This window comes from Hyla sarda, chromosome 5 (assembly GCF_029499605.1).
Source record: "Hyla sarda isolate aHylSar1 chromosome 5, aHylSar1.hap1, whole genome shotgun sequence".
NCBI lineage: Eukaryota > Metazoa > Chordata > Amphibia > Anura > Hylidae > Hyla > Hyla sarda.
Window position 1 is genome coordinate 49490142 of NC_079193.1, and position 26648 is coordinate 49516789.

Genomic DNA, 26648 nt, shown 5'->3' on the forward strand with positions numbered 1-26648 from the left:
AAAGATATACTATGGACCAATTTTTGCCAAATATAGTTATTTTTAATTGAAGGTTGTGTTCTTTACACACATGCTTTTATACACCTCTATTTCTTGCATCAGCTGCTGCATTTTTATTTCCAGTAAGGAATTAGTATACTCCAGGTGTTTAATGTATTCTTTCCTCTTGATGCGACACGCCTTTGCTGCTGCCCTGCATGTGATAAAAAAATGCATGCGTGTTAATATTATAATATAAAATATTGTTATATAAAATACAAAACTATAATTCCCAGCATGCCTGGACAGCCAACAGTTTGGAGAACACTGATTTAGGCTACCACCATAACCATGTTCAGAGCCAAAAAGTTGTTCTGCCTTATAACAGTATAGATCTTTGAGGGCCTTGAGTTCTTGTTTGTTTCTTAAGGGGGTACAACAGTGGAAAACAAAGGTTTTCAAATTAACTGTTTAAGTTTTTAGTTTTGTAAATTACTTCTATTTAAAAATCTTAATCCTTCCAGTACTTATCAGCTGCTGAAGTTGTGTAGTTCCTTCCAGTCTGACCACAGTGCTCTCTGCTGATACCTCTGTCTGTGTCAGGAACTGTCCAGATCAGTAGATGATGGCTATGGGAATTTTCTTCTACTGTGGACAGTTCCTGACACAGACAGAGGTGGCAGCAGAGAGCACTGTGGTCTGATTGGAAAGAACTACACAACTTCTTCTGTAGTATACAGCAGCTGATAAGTACTGGAAGGATAAACATTTTTAATAGAAGTAATTTACGAATCTGTTTAACTTCCTGGCACCAGTTAATTTGAAAACTTTTCCCCCATTGGAGTACCCTTTCAAGTAAAGCCACACAATTTTAGGATTTTAGGATATTTCACGCATTCTTTTATTTTTTTTTTACAATACTTTTAAACAGCTTTCCAAGGATAAACATTAAATACATATCTATGGCAACAACCACAATGAGTGTCCTCCATCTTAACAATGGTCATGCAGTAATATACCTTGTTGTTTTTCTATAAACACAGAGAAGTATCAAGGATGCACAAGTCATGAGAGAGTGCAGCATGATGGGAGTACAAGTGAGTTTAAAAGGTACCTCTCATCAAAAAAACTTTTGATATATTATAGATTAATGTATGCAGAATAACTTTACAATTGCATGTTATTAAAAAATATGCTTCTTTCTATTTAATTTTCCACTTTGAAGAAATGACCACTAGGGGTCTCCCTACCAGTCCTGGCAGCAAGCATTTCAGACTCATGCTGGAGTCCTAAACACTACGAGCTGCCAGTCTGCTTTGTTCACAAAGGAGAACACTCAGAGCTGCCAGCCTGCTTTGTTCACAGCCTGTTTGGCTGTGAACAAAGCAGGCTGGCAGCTCTGAGTGTTTAGGACTCCAGCATGAGTCAGAAATGCTTGCTGACAGGACTGATCGGGAAAAATACAATAGAAAGAAGCATATTTTTCATTAACATGCTATTGGAAAGTTATTCAACAGTCCTTAATCTAAAATATATCAAAAGTTTATTTGATGAGAGGTACCCTTTAACACTGCAGGATAACAGACTGGCTCAGTGCAAAGGAATCACTGTGATGTGGATACAAATAAGATTCTCACATTATCTGCTACGTTGTGCAATCTTTGTGTTGTGTCACTGTGTATCCCTAGCCTAAAGGGAATGTGACACATAGACACATATTGTTTTTCTAAGGCTAGGTTCACATTGTTTTTTGTTTTTTTTAAATCTGTTTAACACATACATTTTATACACTTGACATGAAATGGTGAAAATGGATGCTGATGTATGCCATACAGCATTATCTGTCTCCTATTGGCTTACATTATAAAAATAAATAAATAAAACAAAACTGATTTCAACTTCTACCTTTTTTTACGTACATAAAAACATGGTTAACTATGTTTTTGGATACAGCACAATAAAAGTGTGAAATGGAAGCAAAAACACGGTATGAACACAGCCTGATCTGTTTCTGCTCGGCTCTGTTAACAGTATACAGAGAGATGCAGCAGTCACATAGACCATAGGAAACAATAGTCTAGACTCATTCACTTCTATGGGATAGTATTGTGAGCAGCCCCTGTGACCTGTGCAGAGGTCAGTGTGTAAGGAGGAGGAGAGGAGCTGTGACCATCACCTATTGTGAATGGTGGATTCTCTGTTATCTATCAACAGGTGTCTACTTTCATTCCTGCCTTTGATGATAAGGAGAACCCTGCTGGATAGTGAAACAAAACAAGAAGTGCCAACTTATTAATAGGATTAGTGGCCAGAGTGAATACTACAAAATATCAGAAATAATAAAAAATAATATAAAGAGTAAAATGAAAAAAAGTTTTAATATAAAAAATCACCAAAAATTCTTAAATTGCATCTGTCATGTAAGATAGACTTGTTAAGCTACACACACAGCGCATAAGTGCTCAACAAGTCCAATACATGCATGACTGTGTTTACTTTGTAGCGTGCTGTATATTCATAAAAAGAACTTTTGATACCTGGCCAGGAGTTGTCCGAACAGTTAGGGAGGTAGGGCCCAGGTCTCTATGCTCCGAGGCTGCACCGCCTCTCTTCACTTACATCATGCTGCTGATTCACAAAGGGCTTGCTGGTAATGCCCTGTGTAGTTTTCATGCACACCCTGTCAATCAACAGTGTGGCGTAAGCAGAGAGAGGCGGTGTGGCCCCAGGGCATAGTGGCCCCCGGGCCCTGCCTCTCTCCTGGCCAGATTTCAAAAGTTATTTTTATGGATACAGCATGCTACAAAGTAAACACAGGTATACCTGTATTAGACTTGTTAAAGGGGTTGTGCGCTGCCCTGCAGTTCGGAGCTCCGCTCACAGCGTCCGGAAGTTCATTACTCCAAACGCTGTGTGCGGGCTTCTGTAATCGCAGCCGCCGGGCATGACGTCTCGCCTGCCCCCTCGTGACAGCGGTCGCACCCCCTTCCCATAGACTTTCGTTGAGGGGGCGGGCGAGACGTCACAAAGGGGCCGGGCATGACGTCACGCCCGGCGGCTGCGAACACGGAAGCCCGCACACAGCGTTTGGAGTAATGAACTTCTGGACGATGTGAGCGGAGCTCCGAACTGCAGGGCAGCGCACAACCCCTTTAAGCACTAATGCACTGTGTGTGCAGCTTAACAAGTCTATCAAACATGACAGATACAATTTAAAGGGGTACTCCGGTGAAAAACGTTATTTTTTTTTTTTTTTTTTTTTTAAATCAACTGGTGCCAGAAAGTTAAACATATTTGTATATTACTTCTATTAAAAAATCTTAATCCTTCCTGTACTTATTAGCTGCTGAATACTACAGAGGAAATTCTTTTCCGTTTGAAACACAGAGCTGTCTGCTGACATCACGAGCACAGTGCTCTCTGCTGACATCTCTGTCCATTTTATGAACTGTCCCAGTTAGGCCCCGTTCACACTACGGAATTCTCGCATCTGAAATCCGCGAGCGGAGATTCCGCCTGGCGGCCGCCGCCGTGGTTGCTTCGGCGCTAGGGCCGCGGGGCACTGAGCCGTCACCATTGACGGCTATGGTCCGCTCACGGAATCCGCGCAAAGAATGAACATGTTCTTTCTTTGCGCGGAACACTTTCAGCGGCGGAAATGTCCGCCGCTGAAATCCCGCAGTGTGAACGGGTCTCGCGGAGACCCGTCCACACTAATGTTAAAGTTCACACCGCGGAATTCCGCCCGGAAATTCCGCGGCAATTCCGTAGTGTGAACGGGGCCTTAGAAGAACAGTTCATAAAATGGACAGAGATGTCAGCAGAGAGCACTGTGCTCATGATGTCAGCAGACAGCTCTGTGTTTCAAAAAGAAAAGAATTTCCGCTGTAGTATTCAGCAGCTAATAAGTACAGGAAGGATTAAGATTTTTTAATAGAAGTCATTTACAAATCTGTTTAACTTTCTGGCACCAGTTGATTTAAACAAAAAAAAGTTTTTCACAATCGCAGCAGGTCTCAGGAGATCTAATCTTTTCTCTGCATAAATTTCTACGTAAAAACAGGTCAGATCTGCCGGATGGCCAGGGAGTGGAGCGCAATGCCGCCCGCTTACATCTAACAATAGCGATCAACTACTTTTGACATGTCTGAGCTACTTGCTAAATGTTGTTTTTAAATAAACTGCTATCATTAAATAAACTTTTCTAAACAAACTCAGGCTATGTTCCCGAACTACACCTAACACCCCTCCTGGCCTTAAATTTTTTCTAAGAGCTTTAAAAAGCTCTGTATCTTACCATTCTTCTTGCTCATATAGTGTGAGCTGCCGGCAGGAGGATGTGGGCGTGCCCCAGAAGCCGCTATGCCACTGAAGCCTGCTGGGGGGACAGCTTCCGCCCTCACTTCACGTCACCGAGGAGGAGCAGTGGAGTAAGAAGCTGCAGGCCAGCCGAGAGAAGGTGAGACTGCTGTCACCTGTCTCCAGCCTGTGGCTACTGATGGCTGTCATCCTCGCTGCCTCCAGCCACACAGCCCCCCTGTCCGCTCACAGAGCCCACGGACTGTCAGCGGAGTGCAAGGCTGACAGCTGTAGGCACTGTGAGAGTGGAGCTGTGTGGCTGCGGGGATGACAGATCTCCCTTTACTTCACATCAGGCCGTGGGGGTGGAGGCTTCACCTCTTCTAGGGGGGGGGGGGGGGTTGACTGAGAGCGAGGTAAATAGCTGAGCAGCCTGACTTACAGGCAGGGAGCAGCAGTCACGAGTCCCGACTGCAGTCTGACATTTCGGACTCATGCCAGGCCAGCATGAGTCCGAAATCAATAAGAGATTAGTGGTGGGTTTTCAAAAAATAAAAATAAACATGGAAATATAATTTTTTTTTTTTTTTTTAAATAACATACATTTAGGAACTTGTTAAGAATAGCTTACTTTGCAACACATAAAAACTTTTTTTCATGACAGGTACTCTTTAATGATAGTAATAGAGATGAGCGAACTTACAGTAAATTCGATTCGTCACAAACTTCTCGGCTCGGCAGTTGATGGCTTTTCCTGCATAAATTAGTTCAGCCTTCAGGTGCTCCGGTGGGCTGGAAAAGGTGGATACAGTCCTAGGAAAGAGTCTCCTAGGACTGTATCCACCTTTTCCAGCCCACCGGACCACCTGAAAGCTGAACTAATTTATGCAGGAAAAGTCATCAACTGCCGAGCCGAGAAGTTCGTGACGAATCGAATTTACTGTAAGTTCGCTCATCTCTAGATAGTAACACATTAAGGACACAGGCTTATAGCACTAGAATCTACTATAACCACTTTGGCCTATTGCTATGTAGCTTTTCACAGGGTACATGACCTTGCCGTACACAGAAGATGCTATTACCTGTTTTTCATTAGTCGCAGCTCCCTTTTCCGTGATGCCTCTTCCGCTAACTTCTCAGGAGAGCCAAAAACTTTTATTCCTCCTGTGGGAGCTGCAATGTTAAAAATAAAGAAATTGTCTGATCATATGTCTCTTGGAGAAATGTACCAGTTGTGGTGAGGAGCTGTCCCTCTGCTGTCGCCTACATTGCTGTCATTATATTAGATGAGTGTTTCCCAACCAGTGTGTCTCCAGCTGTTGCAAAACTACAACTCGCAGCATGCCCGGACAGCCAACGGCTGTCCGGGCATGCTGGGAGTTGTAGTTTTGCAATAGCTGGAGGCACACTATTTGGAAAACACTGTAGATATACAAGTATATGTGATGCTTGTTACTAGCAGCCAATTACTACCCAACCATGTCAGACAACCCCTCCCGGGCATCACCTGATAATGTCAAATGGCGCCTACAATGACTGACACAGTAAAAATGTTCGCTTATCTGAAAAACAACTTTTGCTTCAAATATCTTTATCCTTTATTGTTTACATTTTTTTTATTTGACAAATGGGAAATGGGGGCGATTTGTATATTTATTATTGGGGGTATTTAAAAAAAATATATTTTAGCACACTTTTTGGTCTCCCTAGGGGACAGTTAAAAGCAACAGTTATTTTAGAAAAAATCTGAGGTGCCATAAAATTTTACTTTTATTAATTAGATTCAGGTAAAATCCACCACAAAAACAAGGAGAAAAGAAAAGAAAGAGGAACAAACCAAAATATATATAAGACCTATGCACTGGTCTCTAAAATTAGCATTGGTTACATAAATGGCTATACTTAGTGCCACAAGCACAATAATGTCCAAAAGTGGCCAGACAAGACCCACATCAAAAAAGGACATGGTTTACAAGGTCTAGCAACAAAAATTGGAGCTTGTCCCACCAGACATACGCTACCTATAAAAAGTAAGTGTATAAGGAAAGCTTGTATTTTCTCCCACAAAAACCAGTGAAAAAACTAGTGAAATCGGTGCTCTACTAGTACAGTCCGTTTGAAGCATTGCGGGGTGCCTATCAGGACAGGTGGGCCCCTGTCACTTAAAGGGGTACTCCACTGGAAAACATTATTATTATTTTTTTTTTTTAATCAACTGGTGCCAAAAAGTTAAACAGATTTGTAAATTACTTCTATTAAAAAATCTTAATCCTTCCAGTACTTATCAGCTGCTGTTATGATCCACAGGAAGTTCTTTTCTTTCAGAATTTCCTTTCTGTCTGATCACAGTGCTCTCTGCTGACACCTCTGTCCATTTTAGGAACTGTCCGGAGCAGGAAAGGTTTTCTATGGGGATTTGCTTCTACTTTGGACACTTCCTAAACTGGGCAGAGGTGTCAGCAGAGAGCACTGTGGTCAGACAGAAAGGAAATTCAAAAAGAAAATAACTTCCTGTGGACCCATAACAGCAGCTGATAAGTACTGGAAGGATTAAGATTTTTAAATAGAAGTAATTTACAAATCTGTTTAACTTTTTGGCACCAGTTGATTTAAATGTTTTTTTTTTTTTCCAGTGGAGTACCCCTTTAACTCTCTGCATGCCATGATCGCTATTGATTGCGGCATGTAGATAAAGCATGTAGATGAAGCATGTTACTGTGTCATCGTAAGTGTGTAAGTTAGTCTGACCTCACAACTGTGTTGGCATTAGAAAATATTCTGTATAAGTGAGTTTCACTTGCGCAAGCTGCTATGACATCAGCGTGGATTTAACTCAAGTAAGTTGTTGTGACATCACAAGTGTGTTGCCACTGTAGTTATAAGAAAATGTTAACCAAAAAAGAGAGAAAAAAAAAAGATCCACATTACCTGGGATGAGAATGCCATTGCTTTGCATGAAAAATGGTGTAGCATCTCCTTCTTGGCCTATATATGGCATGCTGGCTCCGCACACAAAAGCTCCTTGGCTGAAGGCTGGTAATCCCTGGGTTTCATTTGGTCCTGAGTTGCAAGATGGAATTAATTAAAAAGGAACCTATCGACTCCTGGGAAACCTCATGAATTAACAGGAGACTTAGGTTGAGAGGATAAAAAAATAAATACTGCATGTCCGATCCTTTTTCTCATCTTTTTTCTCCTCTCAACTCCAGATGTATAGGGAAAGTGACTCCCAGTCCACACAGCAGTAGCTATAGGAGCCAAAAAGTCTCAACGCTGGTCATGTGGGTGAGTAGCAAGACTGTAACGGCATGTAGTGAGCAAATGATACTACCCGATAAAAGGAGCATCAGCATGGCTGTTGAACTATATCATGCTACTGCTAGGCAGATAAAATAACATGTGCACAGATTGCTTCTTTAAAGACTACATCTTATGATCTTTTTAATAATTGTAGAATCCTCCCAGTTAACTGCCCCCATCATGATAAATCACCCCCTGCCTTTATTTTTATTATTTGTTAGTTTTCTACCTTGATATTGTTCTGTATTTTCTGCTCAGTCTCAGTCAGATTCACAGACTGGGAAGGGGCCTTCCCCAGCAGGCGTTACATCATCTGAAACCATACAGGGGAGAACTTCCTCCCTCACTCTACTACACACAGCCCAGAGCAGTTCAGTGTGTGAGATGAGCTCTGATTGGCTAAGGCTGCACACACACCCCTCAGCATTTCGTGTTTTTGGACTTCTGCCAGGCCAGCAGGAGTCCAAAGTCTGTGCAAAAGATGGGGGAAATGTACTCTGGCAGCATTTTTAGACACAAAAAAAAAACATAGAACATTTCATTGTTTTTTAAACAAAGTACATTAGAAATATTTTTTATTTACCATAAGGAGAGCAATAGCAAAAATTTGCTTTAATGAGAGTGACCATTTAAAGCAATTCCACTCTAATTCAGTAATAAAGTTCTGGTCCTTTAAGAAGGAGAGGCTAGAGTTGGCTAGAGTGGGCTCCTCACAGGCAGCAGTAGTCCACTGTGAGGGGGCAGACTGAAAACACAGTGGTGATCTGTGTTGTATTGTGGGTAGGTCTCCCTTTCTATATCCACTCTTTGGCTTCACTTTCAGCCTTTACCGTTGATTTCAGGAAAAGCTGCAGCAGATCCTCTTAATGTACATTTACCCTAAATAGTATTAATTTCAGCATTCAATCAGTAATCATTTTCTGTGCAGCACAGCAACTCAGCTGTAACCATTCCCCTGCCTTATAGCAATGTCTTCTACCTGTTTTAGCTCATAGTGTACAAAAAGGTTTTTATTTTTTCTAATTAATTGGTATGGTACACAAATTAAATGGGTTGTCTGGGCAAAATGTTCTGTTTATAATCTGAACAAGGATGCAGGAGCAAGAAAGGTAAGGCAGTGTTTTTTTTGTTCTTTTTTTACTTGGTCTCTAACTAGATTTTAAAAGGATGATTTTGGCCGGACAACCCTTTAAAGGCCATCCATTTTCCTTTAAAGGGGTTCTCCGGTGCTTAGACATCTTATCCCCTATCCAAAGGACAGGGGATAAGATGCCTGATCGCGGGAGTCTCGCAGCTGGGGACTCCTGTGATCTTGCACGCGGCACCCTGTTTGTGATCAGTCCCCGGAGCATGTTCGCTCTGGGTCTGATTACCGATGACCACAGGGCCGGTGGCGTGTGACGTCACGCCTCCTCCCCCGTGTGACGTCACACTCCGTCCCTCAATGCAAGCCTACGGGAGGGGGTGTGATAGCTGTCACGCCCCCTCCCATTGACTTGCATTGAGGGGCGGAGGCGTGACGTGATAGACAGTAATCAGACCTGGAGCAAACACGCTCCGGGGACTGATTACAAATGGGGTGCCGCATGCAAGATCCTGGGGTCCCCAGCGGCGGGACTCCCGCGATCAGGCATCTTATCCCCTATCCTCTGGATAGGGGATAAGATGTCTAAGCACCGGAGAACCCCTTTAATGCAATTACACTCGACTCTTTGGAGCCAAATATTGTATCAGTACCTGAGCCTGCTGGGGGATGCTCTAGTACTCTTACCCTGAATATGGGCCCCTACTGTACATTAGAAAGTTACATATAATCTTTTTGATTGTTTTTATCAACCTTTATTTACTAAAACCCAGGCAATCTGTCTTACCAAGACCTATGAAGCCTGGAGATGGCTTCAATTTAAAGTTCTTATAGGCAAATCTTAACCAGAACAAAGTGAAAGGATCTGTCATTGTAAAATCCCACGTATCAGTCAGACACGCTGCTGTGACATCACAAGCGTGTTTAGGTGAGGAAAGCTGCTGTGATGTCACAAGTGAGTTCCAACTGAGCATGTTCCTGTGACATCAGCACTGAGTGGGTCTTAGTCAGGTAAATTGTTGTGACATAATTTATAGGCAAATGTTAACCAGAAAACATACCGTAAATAGATCCATATTACCTGAGATGAGAAGTCCTCTGCCTGGCATAAAAAATGGTGTAGCATCTCCTGCTTGGCCTCCATATGGCACAGTGGATTGGGGCTCAAAAGTTTCTGGATTGACCATGGTGAAGGCCGGTAATTCCTCCATTTCATTTAGTTCTGGGTTGCAAGGTGGAATTACTTAAAAGAGAAAACCAGACATAAGCCACAAATAAGACCAAAAATGACTGCTGTTAAAATTGCATTGTGGGTAGGTCTTCTGTACACTCTTGAAGCTTCATTTTTTTAGCCTCTACAGTTGACATCAGGATGTTTTATTTAATTCTTTCAGCATTTATTGACCAGTTTTTCTGACGGTCTTCCAGTGCTGTGACCATCTACAGATATCCATAACATTTGTTTTATAAGGCCTGAAATAGTGGTGCCTTCATTTATTTAACCCCTTAAGGATGCCGCCTGTGTTTACCTTAATGACCAAGCCCAATTATTCAAATCTATCCTGTGTCTCTCTAACCCCTTAAACGAGTATTCCAGCGCAAAATAACTTATCCGCTATCCAAAGGATAGGGGATAAGTTATAGATCGCGGGGGGTCCGAGCGCTGGGGCCCCCCGGGATCTCCTGGATGGGGGCGTGTCGGCCGCCGCGTCATGCGGGGACAGAACGCCCCATTTCCTGTATATTGCCGCGGCCCCAAACCGAAGATCGCGGGGGGACCCAGCGCTCAGACCCCCCGCGATCTATAACTTATCCCCTATCCTTCGGATAGGGGATGTTATTTTGCACTGTAGATGTCCTTTAAGGACGGACCCATTTTTTACATTAATGACCATGCTCTTTTTTTTTTTTTTTTTATTTGACATGTGTCAATATGGTAATAACTTTAGAACGCTTTTTCTGAACGGAGCAATTCTAAGACAGTTTTTCCGTGACATATTGTACTTTATTTAAGTGGTGCATATTTGTTGAAACATGTAGCATTTATTTGTGAAAAACTCCAAAATATTGTAAAAAACTGGAACATTTCTGGCATTTTTAATTATTTTTACATTTTTTTTGATGGTGTACGCTGTGCGGTAAAAGTGATGTTATATTGATTCTGTTGGTTGGTACAATTATGTCGATACCCATTTTATATAGCTTTTTATGTTCTTTTTCCTTTTCTGAGCAAAATTATGTTTTTCCCTTTTTTGCGTTATCACTTTCCGACAGCCGTAACTTTTTTATTTTTCGTCCGACGCCATTAAGTAAGGGATTATTTTTTGCGGGACAAGCTGTACTTTTTATTGGTATCATTTTTGTGATACATGCTACCTTTTGATCTTTTTTATTCCGCTATTTGCACCAAAATTGGTGAATTTTGCACATTTTTGTTGTTGTTCTTTTACGTGTTCACTGTGCAGGATAATTTACAATATAGCTTTATAGTACACGTCCTTATGGATGCGGCAATATCTAGTATGTATATAATTTTTTTTTTATGTTAATACAGGGAAAGGGATATTTATTTTATTGAAGAACTTTTTATAATTTTTTTTCACTTTTTACAGGTTATACTATGCTGCATTACATTTGTACTGCAGCACAGTATAACCTTATGAGCTGCACACACTACAGGCTGGATCTCACAGGCTTTCGTAGCAGGCAGACAGGAGGTCATCATCTGACCTCCCACTACCATAGCAACCAATGGCGACCTGCAATCGTATCCCGGCGCCGCCGTTGGTGAATAGGGGGAGCACCCTCCCCCTGTCAACACCATAGATGCCGTGATCAGGATTGATCATGGCATCTATGGGGTTAATGCTACCGAGACCTGCGCGATCAAGGCCCCGGCAGCTGCGGCGGGACCCCGGCTGTGATTGACAGCCAGGTCCCTCTGCTGATCTCCTGAGCTGCGCGCAGCAGAGCAGGAGAATGTCAGGACACATACATATGTCCTAGCGCGCAAACGTGTCGGGTGCTGGGACATATGCATACGTCCTATAGCGGGAAGGTGTTAAGTGATAAAACCTCTGACACGCTTTTACTTAGCGACGTGATTCTAAGACAGATTTTTCGTGACATATTGTACTTTATATTAGTGGTAAATCTTTGTTGATTCATGCAGCATTTTTTGTGAAAAACTCCAAAATATTGTGAAAAATTTGAAAATTTCTGGCGTTTTTTAAATAATTTTTTATGGAATTCAATGTATGGTAAAAATTATGTAATTTTTATTCTGTGGGTCGGTACGAATATGGCGATACCCAATTTATATAACTTTTTTATGTTCTTTTTCGCTTTTCTCGACAAAATCCTTTTTCCCCTTTTTTGTGTTGACATGTTCTGACAGCCATAACCATTTATTTTTCGTCCAACGTCATTGTGTATTTTTTGCCAGACGAAATGATGAGCCATCAGCTGGCCTCCTGCTGACATGGCAACCAATGGGATCCCGCGATCGCATTGTGGGATCACTGTTGGTGCCCTCCCCCTGTCAACCCCATAGATTCCGTGATCAGGACTTATCACGGCATCTATGGGGTTAATGCTGCCGAGATCGGCGCGATCCCAGTCTCGGCAGCTGCAGTGGGACCCTGGCTGTGGTTGACAGTCGGGTCCCGACGGCAATCTCCTGCAGCACAGAGCAGGAGATCGCTAGGACGTATGCATACGTCCAGTTGCGCTAACAAGCTAACAACCTGGACGTATGACTATGTCCTGGGGCGTGAAGGGGTTAAAAGACACCCTCAGGTCTCCTTGCTGCTTCCTCCATTCTAACTTGTTAGCAAGTATGACTCAACCTATAGTAAACAGCAGCAAATGATGAGCAAAGTAAAATAAATAGCTTAGGCCTCGTTCACATTGCCATTGGACTCCGCTTTTCGGAGAGAGGACTAATGTGCATGGACATCACTAGTCCATGTGCCAATACAGGCTACAAGTACCATTAGTCAAACAACACACCCCTAACCCTAAAGCAGTATATATATGGCGAGCAGTGCCTGGCCTCAACACTGTTTCACCATACAGACTTCGTCAAGCCTGTGTGGCGAAGCGGTGAAAACACTGTTGGGGACAGGCACTGCTTGGTGTAAGTATACTGATGTAGGGTAAGGTGCGTGTTGTTTGACTTATGGTACTTGTAGCCTGTTTTTGCACATGGAGTAGAGATGCTCATGCACACTAGTCCTCTCTGTATGCACCTTTCATCCTAGTGTTATTATTATTTTTACCCTTGTGGCTGTTTGGTAACCACTTTAGATTACCAATATAGATTGCATTTTTACCATATACACCAGGTATACTTATCAAGAGCTGTACCTGTATCTGTTATGTAGTTCCCCATTCTTCTGTTTTGGTATTGATTTTATATGTTGATTGCTCCATATAGATATGTACCGTACTTGTGATCATACTATTTTTATAATGTGCTTTGTTTGGTGTTTCATGGTTATATTGCACAGCCAAACATAATAAACTCTACATAGGCTCTTTTTGTAGGAGGTTACCAGTTCTCCAGTGCCTAGTGGCAAATACGGCCCTGCTGGGCAGTCCCCTCAGTCTTTCAACACCCGAACCAGCTTGACAATCCAACTCTCAATACACAAATATGAATGATGCTTCTAGTATTATTTAGATATGAAAAAAATAAAATGTATGTGTGTTTAGGAGACCTAAAATGTACAATTTGTAATGTCCAAAAGATGATTGTCAGGAGATGAAGTGAACTGTTTCTCTATGTGATCCAACATTATAGTGTAATTTCATTCTACCTAGAAGTCATTGGAAATGACACAACCTTTCTATTCTGCTGAAACATAGAGGCTCAACTCATATCCCATAAAGTATTGAACAATGCAGCATAAATTCCCAGTGAAGACCTGTCTGACTGATTTAGCATCCGTCAGGTGAGAATGTTACCTTCTGACAAAGTATGAAATTGTTCCAGACAATCCATCATGGGGGGAGTGGATTGAGTCTCGTTCTCCTCTTTACATTTCTGTATAGCCGGTATGACTGGAGAATCCCCTGAGGACGTTCTCTTTAATATGCTCCTAAATGACAAATAGGTAAGGAGGTATTTACATATCTATAAACAGTGTCCTAACAAACTTCTACATGTGAAGGAGGAACGTGTCTGAGTACGCAGCTCTCAGAAAGAGACGTATAAACAAAACAAAGAGCGGTGGTCTTCAGCATCCATTAATTTGGAAGGTTATATAATGTACGAGTATATGTTCTTTTGTTACCATTGACACTACAATATTCATTCAGCCCCTACACCCTTCTTTCCTTAATGGGGTATTCCGGCTCTATACATCTTATCCCCATCGAAAGAATAGGGGATAAGATGTAAGATCGCAGGGGTCGCGCCGCTGGGGACCCCCGCAATCTCGGCCATCAGGCCCGATCCCATAGACATGAATGGAGGGAGCATGGCGTGACGTTATTAGGGGGCTACACCGAGATCGCAGGGGTCCCCAGTGGCGGGACCCCTGCGATCATACATCTTATTCCCTATCCTTTAGATTGGGGATAAGATGTATAAAGCCAGAATACAGTGGTTCCTCAACATACGATGGTAATCCGTTCCAAATGGACCATCGTTTGTTGAAACCATCACATGTTGAGGGATCCATGCAATGTAAAGTATAGGACAGTGGTCTACAACCTGCGGACCTCCAGATGTTGCAAAACTACAACACCCAGCATGCCCGGACAGCCGTTGGCTGTCCGGGCATGCTGGGTGTTGTAGTTTTGCAACATCTGGAGGTCCGCAGGTTGAAGACCACTGGTATAGGAAGTTGTACTCACCTGTCCCCGCCGCTCCGGACCGTCACCGCTGCCCAGGATGTCGCCTCGTCCCCGAGGTGTCCCCGATGCTCTGGTAAGGCCTCTGCTTCCCCGGCATGCGCACTCTCCGTCGCCGCCATCACGTCACTACGCACGCCACTCCTACTGGATGATGGGACGGCGTGCGCAGCGTCGTGATGACGACGATGGAGAGCGCCGACGATGCAGGGGATCCAGAAGAGGACGCGCCGGAGCCCCGAGGACAGGTAAGTGATTGTCAATAGACCACACGGGGCACCATAAACGGCTATCCGGTGGCAGCTGAAGCAGTCAGCGCTGCCGGATAGCCGTTTATGCGATGGCCCCGACATACAAAAGCATTGTATGTTGATGCTGCCTTCAACATGCGATGGCCTCTGAGAGGCCATGGCATGTTGAAATGATCGTATGTCGGGGCCATCGTAGGTCGAGGGGTCACTGTACCCTTTTAAGTCCTCAATGGCAAAACAACTAAGTGTATTAGTTTAGTATCTGCACCATAAGTCCATGTTTCCCTGATACATACATAGAAAAGTCGACTACAATTTCGGCCATTTCTGACTGATATCTATCATCAATGTAATTGGTAATGTTAGACCCTTTTACAAGTTGTCAGCTGAAACTATGGCCGACATTTATCATTGTAGGTGTAAGTGAAGCATTTATCATTGTAGGTGTAAGTGAAGCATTTATCATTGTAGGTGTAAGTGAAGCATTTTTCTACACCTTTTTTTGTGTGCTGGTGATGTGTAGGAGCTCCACATTTATGAAATGGTCACAGAGCATTTGATACATTTTGTGCAGGTCACATTTTCTGAAATTTCTCTCTTCACATACACAAAAAAGCTAAGCTAAGTCTGGGCTGGTGTAGTTTAGAGACTTTTCAGTGGCTTTGCGCTTTTTTTTGCATCTTTTCACAAAAAGGCGCAGTTCATAAAACCCTTCAATATCATGTGTATTGCCAAAATCAGTTATTGCAACTCTAAATCAGCAGAAATTTGTAAACCAAAAGGCGCAAAAAAGGTGCAAATACACCCTGCTTGTGCCCTTTTTTGCACCTTTTCTAGACACAAAAAACAGTGTAAAGACAATGATAAATGTCGGCCGATGTGTGTGTATTGCTTGATCAGCCATTTACAGTCGATCACTCACCGCTATGCACAGCTCCTTCTTTTGTCACAACGTACTTTTTTTTTTTTTTTAGTAACGTTCTTGTTCTGCCAGTTTAGTTTTGTACATTGATGGCGCAATGTATGACTCCTAGGCTCTATTGTGGCCAAACCTATTCTTATGTGCATAGCCACCATTAGATAGATTTTAGAACTCTAGCACAAATGGCTGACAGCTCCCATCTGAGCGGTAATGGTTGCAATTTGTCACAAGCTTCTCAGAAACAGCTATGATGAAAAACAAGGCTGAAAAGAAATTCTGAAAACTGTACAACTCTATGATTTATAGTTACGGCTCTATAATGGAGGGAGTGTACTGAGGAACTGTGACGGAGAGCGCAGAAGGAAAGTACTGACTAGTGTCTTGTGCATGGGAATAAGATCCAATTTCCAAATTATTATTGCTTAATAAAAAGAATATGAAAGTACAACAATGTCACAGCTGGGGAGATGGACTGCTCTTACTAGGAGGCTATTTTTTTATTTTTTAGCTTTTGTTACAGTGAAGGTGAATATAGAAAGTCCCAAAAAGATTTAGCAGTAACTAAAGCTTCTGTCAATAAACTGTATTCATATCAGGTTTAAAGGGGTACTCCACTGCCCTAGCGTTCGGAACATTTTGTTCCAAAAGCTGGGTGTGGGGCTCGTGACGTCACGGACACACCCCTTGTGATGTTGCACCACACCCCTTCAATGCAAGTCTATGGGAGGGAGAACCACCATGCCCCTCCCATAGACTTGCATTGAGGGGGCGTGGTGTCACGAGGGGCGTGGCCATGACATCACAACCCCTGCAGCCCACACCCAGAGTTTGGAACAAAATGTTCTGAACGCTGGGGCAGTGGAGTACCCCTTTAACCTTAGATTTGTTATACAATTGACTTATGATTTGTATAGTTGTAATTGATCCTACAGCTACTGACAACTATCTCTACCGATCCCCCAATCACATGCAGGCTCAAAACAACATTCATGTATATGGAGGTGGGTGACTTCTCTGGTAGCAGATTATCATCCCTAAAACATAAGAATTGACCATGTTGATGTTGAAATTCAAATGGCCAAGTTTTATCTTTCCCAACATCATTCATCAAGAGAGAGTCAAGAGACCACCATACATATGGTGTACAATGGCTATTTACATTGGTAGGTTTGGCACATGTCTAATGAATAAGGTCAGCTTTAGATTAAGTACCTCCTGTAAAGCTGATCATATGACATTTTTCTGTCAAGCAATACTGACTCACTGTCAGCCTGTCAGATTGTTTTTTGTGGGCGCAATTGGCTGTACCCATATAATGTTGTGCGGTCTTTAAAGGAAAACTGTCAGCTTGCTCCCCCCGCACTAACCAGCAGTACTGGCTGATAGTGGGGGGGACGCTGATCCATTTGATGCCTACTGTGCCCGAATCCGCCCCGCCATTCGGACGAAATCTTTGTTTTTCCGTATATGCTAATTAGGTGCTAACTGGCACAGGCGGGGTAACTGGCACTCTGATGTCAGTGCCGCCGGCCGCAAGCGCCACCCAGCTCATCAATATTCCTCCCCTCCCTCCGCCTCTCCCTCTTCATTACAGAGATGGGAGAAGAGGGAGAGGTGAAGGGAGGGGAGGAATATTGATGAGCTGGGCGGCACTGCCGCCGCCGACCTCAGAGTGCCAGGTACCCGGCCTGTACCGGGTAATTCTGGGCACAGTAGTCATCAAACTGATCAGCGTCCCCCAGCGTCAGCCCGTACTGCTGATTGGTGCGGGGGGAGCAAGCTGACAGTTTTCTTTTAATCCAGTGTTTCCCAACCAGGGTGCCTCCAGCTGTTGCAATGCTACAACTCCCAGCATGCCTGGACAGCCTTTGGCTGTCCGGGCATGCTGGGAGTTGTAGTTTTGCAACAGCTGGAGGCACCCTGGATGGAAAACACTGCTTTAATCCTTACATTTTCTACTTACTTATTTGGACGACGTTGTCTCTTCCTGCCATCTGCTTTAGGGGAGTCCACAGACTCCTCTGGTGTCATTATTTTAACCTATAAAAGGAATGTAGAAATATATGACTTTCTTTTCACAATGTGTGCTAGTTATTGTGTGACTAAGGGTGTGAAAGCAGCTGATTAAATAAAGAGCATTTTACTACACACATTGACAAAAAAAATTAAAACAACACGCCAAAAAAAAGTTGTCAGAATCGAATGAAACATCTTGCGTGTCAATATCATGGTGATATATGTAAGGGATTACGATATCATAGTCAAAGGATAGGTTTATTGTGGCAAACTGTACACATGAAAGGAGGCTCTAATACTCTGTTGGGCGCCTCTAGCCTGGATACAAGATATATGGTTGGGCATGGAGGCATACAGGTTCCATTTGGCATTTGCCTACAGAGGTTGCAGCTGGGATTGTAGATCCTGCACACTTGTAGGTTGCTGAAGCTCGATCACCATAAATCCTTTATTGGTGATCACAAAAAAGTGCTGCAATCCGTGGGAAATATTTCCGGGAAACTCTTGCTGCGGGTGAATATTATCCTGCTGAAAATGCCAGTCGGATGCCATAAGAGGTAACACATGTGGCCACTGGATGTCCCGCACATATCGCTGAGCTGTTAGTGTCCCTCATATTGCTACGATGGGTGACTGACTGTCATATGTGATAGCTCCCAGATGATCACACCAGCAGTTGGGTCTCTCAGTAGCAAAGACAGGATTGAAGAGCTCACCACGAGGCCTACTTATTGAAACCTGACTGTCAATGTAACACACAGAACTAGGGATCGACCAATATCGTTTTTTTAGGGCCGATACCGATAATCGGTGGAGGTTAGGGCCGATAGCCGATAACTTATACCGATATTCCGGTATAAGTTATCGGCTATTTATCCCCCCGCGACACCGCTGCAGATCATTGATTTAAAGCGGGCGCTTTAAATCAATGCACTGCAGTGGCTTTTGCGGTGCCATAGGCCGCCGCCACCACCCGCTTCTCTACCCCTGCCTGTCCGGGTGGTCCGGGCCATCCATCCTTCCTGTTGTGTCCGGCAGCATTCCGGGTGGAGGGTGAACCGGTCCGGACTGTCCTTCTCCGGGGGTGGTCTTCTCCACTCCGGGCAGGCTCCGGCCTAGTAACGCAGCATAGACGCCGCTGCGCAGTGACGCCGTGCGCAGCGACGCACCTGACATCACGGTGTAGCAGCGTCTATGCAGCGTACTAGGCCGGAGCCTGCCCGGAGTGGAGAAGAGCACCCCCGGAGAAGAAGGACAGCCCGGACCGGTTCACCCTCCACCCGGAATGCCGCCGGACACTAAAGAAAGGAAGGATGGATAGCCCGGACCACCCCCATTACGGGTAAGTTGAATTTTTTTTTATTGACTCGGAGGGTGGGGGAGGGGCCCGACCGGTATAGCGGTATGGGCAAAAATCCATACCGTGGGAGAAAAAAAACGGTTCATAACCGGTATACCGTCCAGCACTATGGTGGGGGGTGCGACGCGGTGCGGTGGGTCGGGGGGGCGGTCGCGGTGCGGCGGGTCGGGGGGGGGGGGAGGGCGGACGCGGTGCGGGGGGCAGGGCATTATCGGCTTATCGGCAAGGTAATTGCCGATACCGATAATGCCCAAAATCGTGATTATCGGCCGATAATATCGGCCATACCGATAATCGGTCGATCCCTACACAGAACCTACATTCATCTATATAGACAATGATGGACATTTATCAGCGGGTTTAGTCAGGTTTTCTTTACTATAATTGTTGCAAAATTGTCGCAACTGCGACTACGTGTGTTTTCGTGCGACAATTTGCATGAAGAACAAGAAAAGCAAGAAAATTCAAACTTGCTTACGTAGTAAATTTTTCAAAATAGATTTGCTTTAGTCTGGTATTTATCAACTGGGACAGTCGCAACTGCGCAAAAAGAAGTCGCAACAAGGTTAAAAATTGACTAAATTTACTTCAGCTCAAACATGGAGCAGAAAAAGCTACTACCAAAGTAAAAAAGGAAAAATTGCTTACGTGAAAGAAAATTATCAACAGGCTGAAACCAGTTGATAAATAAGTCACAGATAAGCAAAAAAAAAGTAAAGAAAAAATTACTAAAAAAAAGAATACATAAGGAAACATTGATAAATGTCCCTCAATATGGTTACAAAGCAGTTCAGGTTTCTCATTCATGACACCACCACATACGAAGAAAGTAGCAGAATATGGCACTTTTGATCCCTTTAATGGTGCTCAAATGGGATCCCACTCCTTAAATTCATAGAACAGAGAAACTTGGCACTCAAATAATGCGAATGTGAGATTTATTTCGTATGCAATCCAAAGTTAAAGATAACGTTTTTGTCAAACATTGACCTTCATTAGATCTAGAAATGCATGACTATATAGCAATAAGTTAGGATATCATGATACAGTGATCCCTCAACTTACAATGGCCTCAACATACAATAGTTTCAACATACAATGTTTTTTTCTGGACCATCGTAACTTGAAACCAGACTTAACATACAATGTACAGACAGTCCAGATCTGTGAAACGTGTCACAACTGGAGGAACTGACCAATCACAATGGGCATTTTACTGGTAAATCACCTCTATTACTGAAGTGTATGCACTGACTGGTGCATGGTAGCGCCCCCTACAATACAGGGAGGTATTACAAGTTCTGTACTACTCCTTACCTGTGCCAGGGTTAGCTGCTCCTTTGGACACCAAGTAAGGGCGGCTCCATTTGGGACACTGTGTGTACTGTATAGGACCCTGAAGAAGCTCCTGTCCTCTACATTGTTTCCCAACCAGGGTGCCTCCAGCTGTTGCAAAACTACAACTCCCAGCATGCCCGGACAGCCAACGGCTGTCCGGGCATGCTGGAAGTTGTAGTTTTGCAACAGCTGGAGGCACCCTGGTTGGGAAACACTGACATAGACAGTGATTTACAGCTCCCAGCAGATCTTTCTTACTTTTATATGTAAAGATTTGCTTTATCTGTATTACTTATCTACTTATTTTTCTTTAATCCTCACTTTTTCCTATTTTTGGATGACATTTTGGTGGCTTCAGAATCAATTACCAGGTTTCCATAGAGTTCTGGTCTCAACATACAATGGTTTCAACATGCAATGGTCGTCCTGGAACCAATTAATATTGTAACTTGAGGGTCCACTGTATCATGATCATAATATATACAGTGCATATGAACTCAAAGAAGTCGGGATTGTATGTATATAGGAACCAAATGAGGTAGGGACCATCTGGTCAATCAAAGTGACATATCTGGTATCTGGATAGATTGCTAAGGAATGAAGAGAAACAAAACCATTAATATGCTGGTGGCCTGCTTAGCAATGGTGTACGGAAAGCTACGTTTTATCTGCATATTTCTAAGAAACACAGGAGAAATACAAGGTGACTTAGACTAATTGAGGTCCATAAAATTACAGGTGGTTATATTTGAATAGGATAGATGCACACAAAGGCAAAAATGTTGTCTGTCAATGGCAGAACACATAATGGGCACCGCGACACCAAATTTCCTTCTGCTAAGCACCTGGATGCCATCTGTCTGCATGGTGGACAAGGAATCTGTGGGATTTGCTTGTCGGTGGATCAAACAGTACTTTCTACTGGTGGTCTCTCTGGGCTCTCCTGAGCATGTTTGCAGTAGGCATGTCCTCACATTAGCACTGCTCCTTTTACCGCCTAACAAATTGTAGCCTAGGTTCTATACACTGCAGGCACACACACAGAAGAGGGGATCTTGCTCCCCTGTGTCTCTAGAGCACACCCTCAAAAGCAGCAGCAGTAGTAGCATGGAGGACATTATAGAGCAGTACTCTGCAATGTAAGCAAAGAATCAATCAGTGGGTGAGATCTAATTCTCAATGTAACGTCTTGTAGTACATTTGCAGTCTCTCTATCTGCTACTGGCTTTATCCAGCCACTCAACCTTCCCTTTTCCCCCCTAACCCATCTATAGACTTTTATAAACAGCATGTAACCAACTTCTCTGTGAGTCCCTGTCAGGATTCGGCAGGCTGGAGGTGGATCCTCTGTGTCAGATTGGCGTGGACCGTACCGGTGGACCGGTTCTAAGCTGCTACTGGTTTTCACCAGAGCCCGCCGCAAAGCGGGATGGTCTTGCTGCAGCGGTAGCAACCAGGTCGTGTCCACCGGTAACGGCTCAACCTCACTGACTGCTGAGAGTGGCGTGGGACAGGAGGACTAGACAGAGGCGAGGTCAGACGTAGCAGAAGGTCAGGGCAGGCGGCAAGGTTCGTAGTCAAGAGTAACGGCAGAAGGTCTGGTAACACTGTACTGGCATACACAAAACGCTTTCACTAGGCACTGAGGCAACAAGATCCGGCAAGGACAGGAAGGGGAAGTGGGTTTTTATAAGCAAAGAGCAGGTAGGAGTAAATAAACACTGATTGGGCCAGGCACCAATTAGTGGTGCACTGGCCCTTTAAATCTTAGAGAGCCAGCACGCGCGCGCCCTAGAGAGCGGAGCAGCGCGCGCCAGGACGTGACAGCCGGGGAACGGGACAGGTGAGTAGATTGGGATGCATCCCCGTCGGCAGTGTCAGTGCAGCGCTCCCGGTCAGCGGGTCTGACCGGGGCGCTGCAGAGAGGAGAACGCCACGAGCGCTCTGGGGAGGAGCAGGGACCCGGAGCGCTCGGCGTAACAGTCCCTTTCTGAGATGGCTGTTTTTAAGAGTAAATACGTTTAGAGGGACCTGCAGTGGGGAAAGGGGTGTTTTTCTCTGATAAGATACATTACAAAGTCTCTTACATTTGCTTGTGCTATTGATTTTAATATTTTTAAATGTATGTACCTTTTTGCAATTATGTTTAATAAAATTATTATTTTTAATCTAACCTGATCCATATACGGTTGCTTCTTTGGTGTATTATCTGTACATAACGTAGGATACTATGATAGTATTGAGGCAATTTTTTGTATACATGCTATTGATTTATGCAACATATGGTGAAATGACAGTCAGAGCAGGTAGAAATAGGTTGGGTTGGCAAATATTAATAAAGATAATGGACAGGTTGTATATAAAGCAGACCCGTTGCCCATGCTCCATAGATTTGTGCACTTTCTTCTCTTCCCCATCCCCACTCCCATGAGCAGACAGTCAACTGGGTGGTCATTGCCGCTCAGTTCTTGATAGGGAGAGTTTCACAGGGATGTGGGACTTTAGCTGTCAAGGAGAAGTGAAAAGATGGTGCACGGTATGGGCTTTATCAAAAGAAGAGCTTTAAAGGGGTACTCCGGTGCTTACACATCTTATCCTCTATCCAAAGGATAGGGGATAAGATGCCTGATCGCGGGAGTCCCGCTGCTGGGGACGCCCGGGATCATGCACGAGGCACCCCGTTTGTGATCAGTCCCCGGATTGTTTGATTACCGGCGACCGCAGGGCCGCAGCTATCACGCCCCCTCCTGTCAGCTTGCATTGAGGGGCGGAGCGTGACGTCACACGGGGGCGGAGGCGTGACGTCACACGCTGCCGGCCATGCGGTCGACCGTAATCAGACCCGGAGCGAACACGCTCCGGGGACTGATTACAAACGGGGTGCCCTGTGCATGATCCCGGGCGTACCCAGCTGCAGGACTCCCGTGATCAGGCATCTTATCCCCTATCCTTTGGATAGGGGATAAGATGTCTAAGCACCGGAGTACCCCTTTAAGGCTAAGTTTCCACTTGGTGTTTTTTCTGGCAGTTTTTGGATATCTGCCACTGCAGTTTTTGAGCCAGAAGTGGATCCATAAAGGAGGAGAAGTATAAGTCCTTCCTTTATATGTCCTATTCCTTTTGAATACATTTCTGGCTTTGGCTTAAGAACTGCAGTGACAGATCTCCAAAAACTGGCAGAAATAATGATAGGGGATAAGTGTCTCCCAGGGACTCCCCGCGATCTCCTGCATGGCCCCCTACTCTCGTTCAAGTATCTTCCGCTCTCCCATAAAGATACATGGAGGGGGCATGTTGACCACCGCTTCACGCCGGAGTCAACAGTCTCCTTGCACAAAGCTGAGATTGTTCTGTGCCGGAGGCGAGCGTGGCATCGTGCAGAAGATCGCGGGGGTCCCATCGGTCGATCAATCAATTATCCCCATCCTTTGAATAGAGGATAAATTGTTTTGCACCGCAATACTTCTTTAAGTAGATTTCCCCCTAAGATTAAAATATATGACTAAATCGAAAGTTAAATCAACAGATATCATTTGGTAATTACAGAAGTACGACCATTTACCTTCATGTGGTGGCCACACCCCTTGGTATACCATACAGACGACAAAATGATCTACAAATATGGGCGTGCAGAATTACCTTTTTTCCAGTGCGTTTAGGAGTCACAGTAACCACATCTATGGAATCAGAATTGGAATCAGCAGGAGGCACACCTTCAGTGTGGTAGATGGGAGAGTCCATGCTCAAAAGCCTGATTTAAATAAAAAAAATAAAAATAAAATAAAAAATAATAATAATAATCATAATCTGCTTAAATTATCATCAAATCACCATCAAGGGTAAAATCAGATCCCAGCATTCTTCATACAGTATGGGCCTCATTTACTAAGAGTGTCGGGTTTTTACTACGCCCCCTTTTGCGACAGACCACGCCCCTTTTTCGGGGTTTGTCATATTTTTCAGGCGCACACTGGCGCAGACATGTCTCAGACAAAATAACCAGACAAAAACTGGTCGGTTTCAGTTTAGTAAATGAGGCCCTATAAGTTCAATACATCATGTTCAAGTAGAAGGCACACATGTAATACACCCATATTTTGCGCCTGTATGGCGGCTGCAAGTTTCGTCCAAATTGCGTGTCTATTGACCAGAACTGACGGCCTCATAGATCCCTATGCAGTGTTTTTTTAAATTTTATTTTTTTTAGGGGAAATGTAGTATTACATGCCATAAATAGATATTACCTAATGTATCTTCAGCCATGTCAGTGTTTTCCGAACAAGTGTGCCTCCAGCTGTTGCAAAACTACAACTCCCAGCATGCCCGGTCTTTTTGTGGCCATTGAAAGGAAACTAAAAAAAAATGGCTGAGCTGGCTGTTTTACCATAACTCCCGCAGATGTTGTGTAACTGTCACCACAACGCGTAACGCCCACTAATGTCTATGGCAGAGGTCTCCAAGCTCTGGATCTCCAGCTGTTGCAAAACTACAACTCCCAACATGCCCGGACAGCCAACGGCTGTCCGGGCATGTTGGGAGTTGTAGTTTTGCAACAGCTGGAGACCGACCACTGGTCTGTGGTAGCTTCCCAAATACCCTTGGTGACCACATGGGGTTTCTCAATCTCAAGACAGGTGCAGGTCCTAGAGGTGGGACCCAAATCTATCATATAGCAGTGGTCTCCAAACGTTGGCACTCCAGCTGTTGCAAAACTACAACTCCCAGCATGCCCGGTCTGTTTGTGGCCATTGAAAGGAAACTAAAAAAAAATGGCTGAGCTGGCTGTTTTACCATAACTCCCGCAGATGTTGTGTAACTGTCACCACAACGCGTAACGCCCACTAATGTCTATGGCAGAGGTCTCCAAGCTCTGGATCTCCAGCTGTTGCAAAACTACAACTCCCAACATGCCCGGACAGCCAACGGCTGTCCGGGCATGTTGGGAGTTGTAGTTTTGCAACAGCTGGAGACCGACCACTGGTCTGTGGTAGCTTCCCAAATACCCTTGGTGACCACATGGGGTTTCTCAATCTCAAGACAGGTGCAGGTCCTAGAGGTGGGACCCAAATCTATCATATAGCAGTGGTCTCCAAACGTTGGCACTCCAGCTGTTGCAAAACTTCAACTCCCTGCATGCCCGGACAGCCGTTGGCTGTCTGGGCATGCTGGGAGTTGTAGTTTAGCAACAGCTGGAGTCTACCTGTCTGGGAAGACACTGCCAGAAGGGTCTTTGGCTGTCTGGGCATGCTGGGAGTTGTAGTTTTGCAACAGCTGGAGTCTCCCTGTCTGGGAAGACACTGCCAAAAGAGTCTTTGGCTGTCTGGCATTCTGGGAGTTGTAGTTTAGCAACAGCTGGAGTCTCCATCTCTGGGAAGACACTGCCAGAAGGGTCTTTGGATGTCTGGGCATGCTGGGAGTTGTAGTTTTGCAACAGCTAGAGGTCCACAGTTTGGAGACCACTGATTTATGGCCACTAGTTTATTTCCTATAACACTTCCCAAACCTTTCTCTATCCTGCTGTTTCTAAGCGACAGTTCCTATGGGAGTTGTAGTTATGTAGCTTCCGGAGAGGCACACTATTGGTTTGGCATAGGTCAGGTATCAGCGGCTCCCCCTAGTGGAGCAGAGGGTACACTGCAGCCTGTCCTTGTTTATGAGGAACCTACCGGGACTGTCAATTGTGTGTAAGTAAACAGTACGTCACAGGTGGGCGGAGTCACCTGGATAGACGCGAATATACGCAGGCGGTACGTCAGCTAAAGGGGGCGGTACGGAGCTATGACCGGCTGGAGGTGGAGGTATGAGCCGGAGAGATTGGCGGGGCTCCTAAGTATCGGCTGCGCTTTCTCCGGTGCTGGAGCAGTAACGGCCTCTTCTCGGGCATGGCGTCAGTTATCGCCATGGTTACCGGGCTGCGCGCGCGGTCTGCAGGCTGATGACGTCATGCTGTACATATAGTAACTCCTATGTGAGGATATAATGGGAGTTGTAGTCCTTTGTAAGTGTAACTCTAGATGTAATAGTCCAGTATTTTCCATGGCCCAATATATAGAGAATTGTCAGGTTGGCTTATACACTGGAAATGTCATCACGTAGGCGCCAAACGTAAATCCCCAATGTACGTCACGACATGCCGTACAACGCCACATGTCGGTAAAGAATATAGCGCACATTGTAATGTTTCTGCAGCGGCTGACTATGAAAACTACACTAAACATTTTGCAGTACTTTTGCACACTT

General features: G+C 44.4%; 2 protein-coding genes across 6 annotated transcripts in view; one reads left to right on the forward strand and one right to left on the reverse strand.

Moving 5' to 3' along the window:
- LOC130273155 (cAMP-responsive element modulator-like) lies at positions 1-26282 on the reverse strand. Of its 3 annotated transcripts, none has more exons than XM_056519496.1 (8): positions 26129-26282; positions 24048-24159; positions 17658-17734; positions 13631-13764; positions 9744-9905; positions 7207-7338; positions 5361-5451; positions 1-193 (listed from the first exon to the last, which is right to left on the reverse strand). In XM_056519496.1, the coding sequence occupies exons 2-8, from the start codon at positions 24147-24149 to the stop codon at positions 43-45; spliced, it is 849 nt and encodes a 282-aa protein (XP_056375471.1). In that variant the 5' UTR covers positions 24150-24159; positions 26129-26282; the 3' UTR covers positions 1-42. The 3 variants fall into 3 exon arrangements, with proteins under 3 accessions (XP_056375471.1, XP_056375472.1, XP_056375473.1); XM_056519497.1 differs by having other exon boundaries at positions 26075-26226; XM_056519498.1 differs by lacking the exon at positions 26129-26282 and adding an exon at positions 25912-26037.
- Positions 26267-26648, forward strand: part of CCNY (cyclin Y) — a 230296-nt gene continuing 229914 nt past the window's right edge. For 2 of the 3 annotated variants that reach the window (XM_056519491.1, XM_056519493.1), the window contains exon 1: positions 26267-26406. The gene's annotated coding sequence lies outside the window, so the exon portion shown is untranslated. The remainder of the gene's footprint in view (positions 26407-26648) is intronic. The other variant, XM_056519494.1, reaches the window with a different exon arrangement.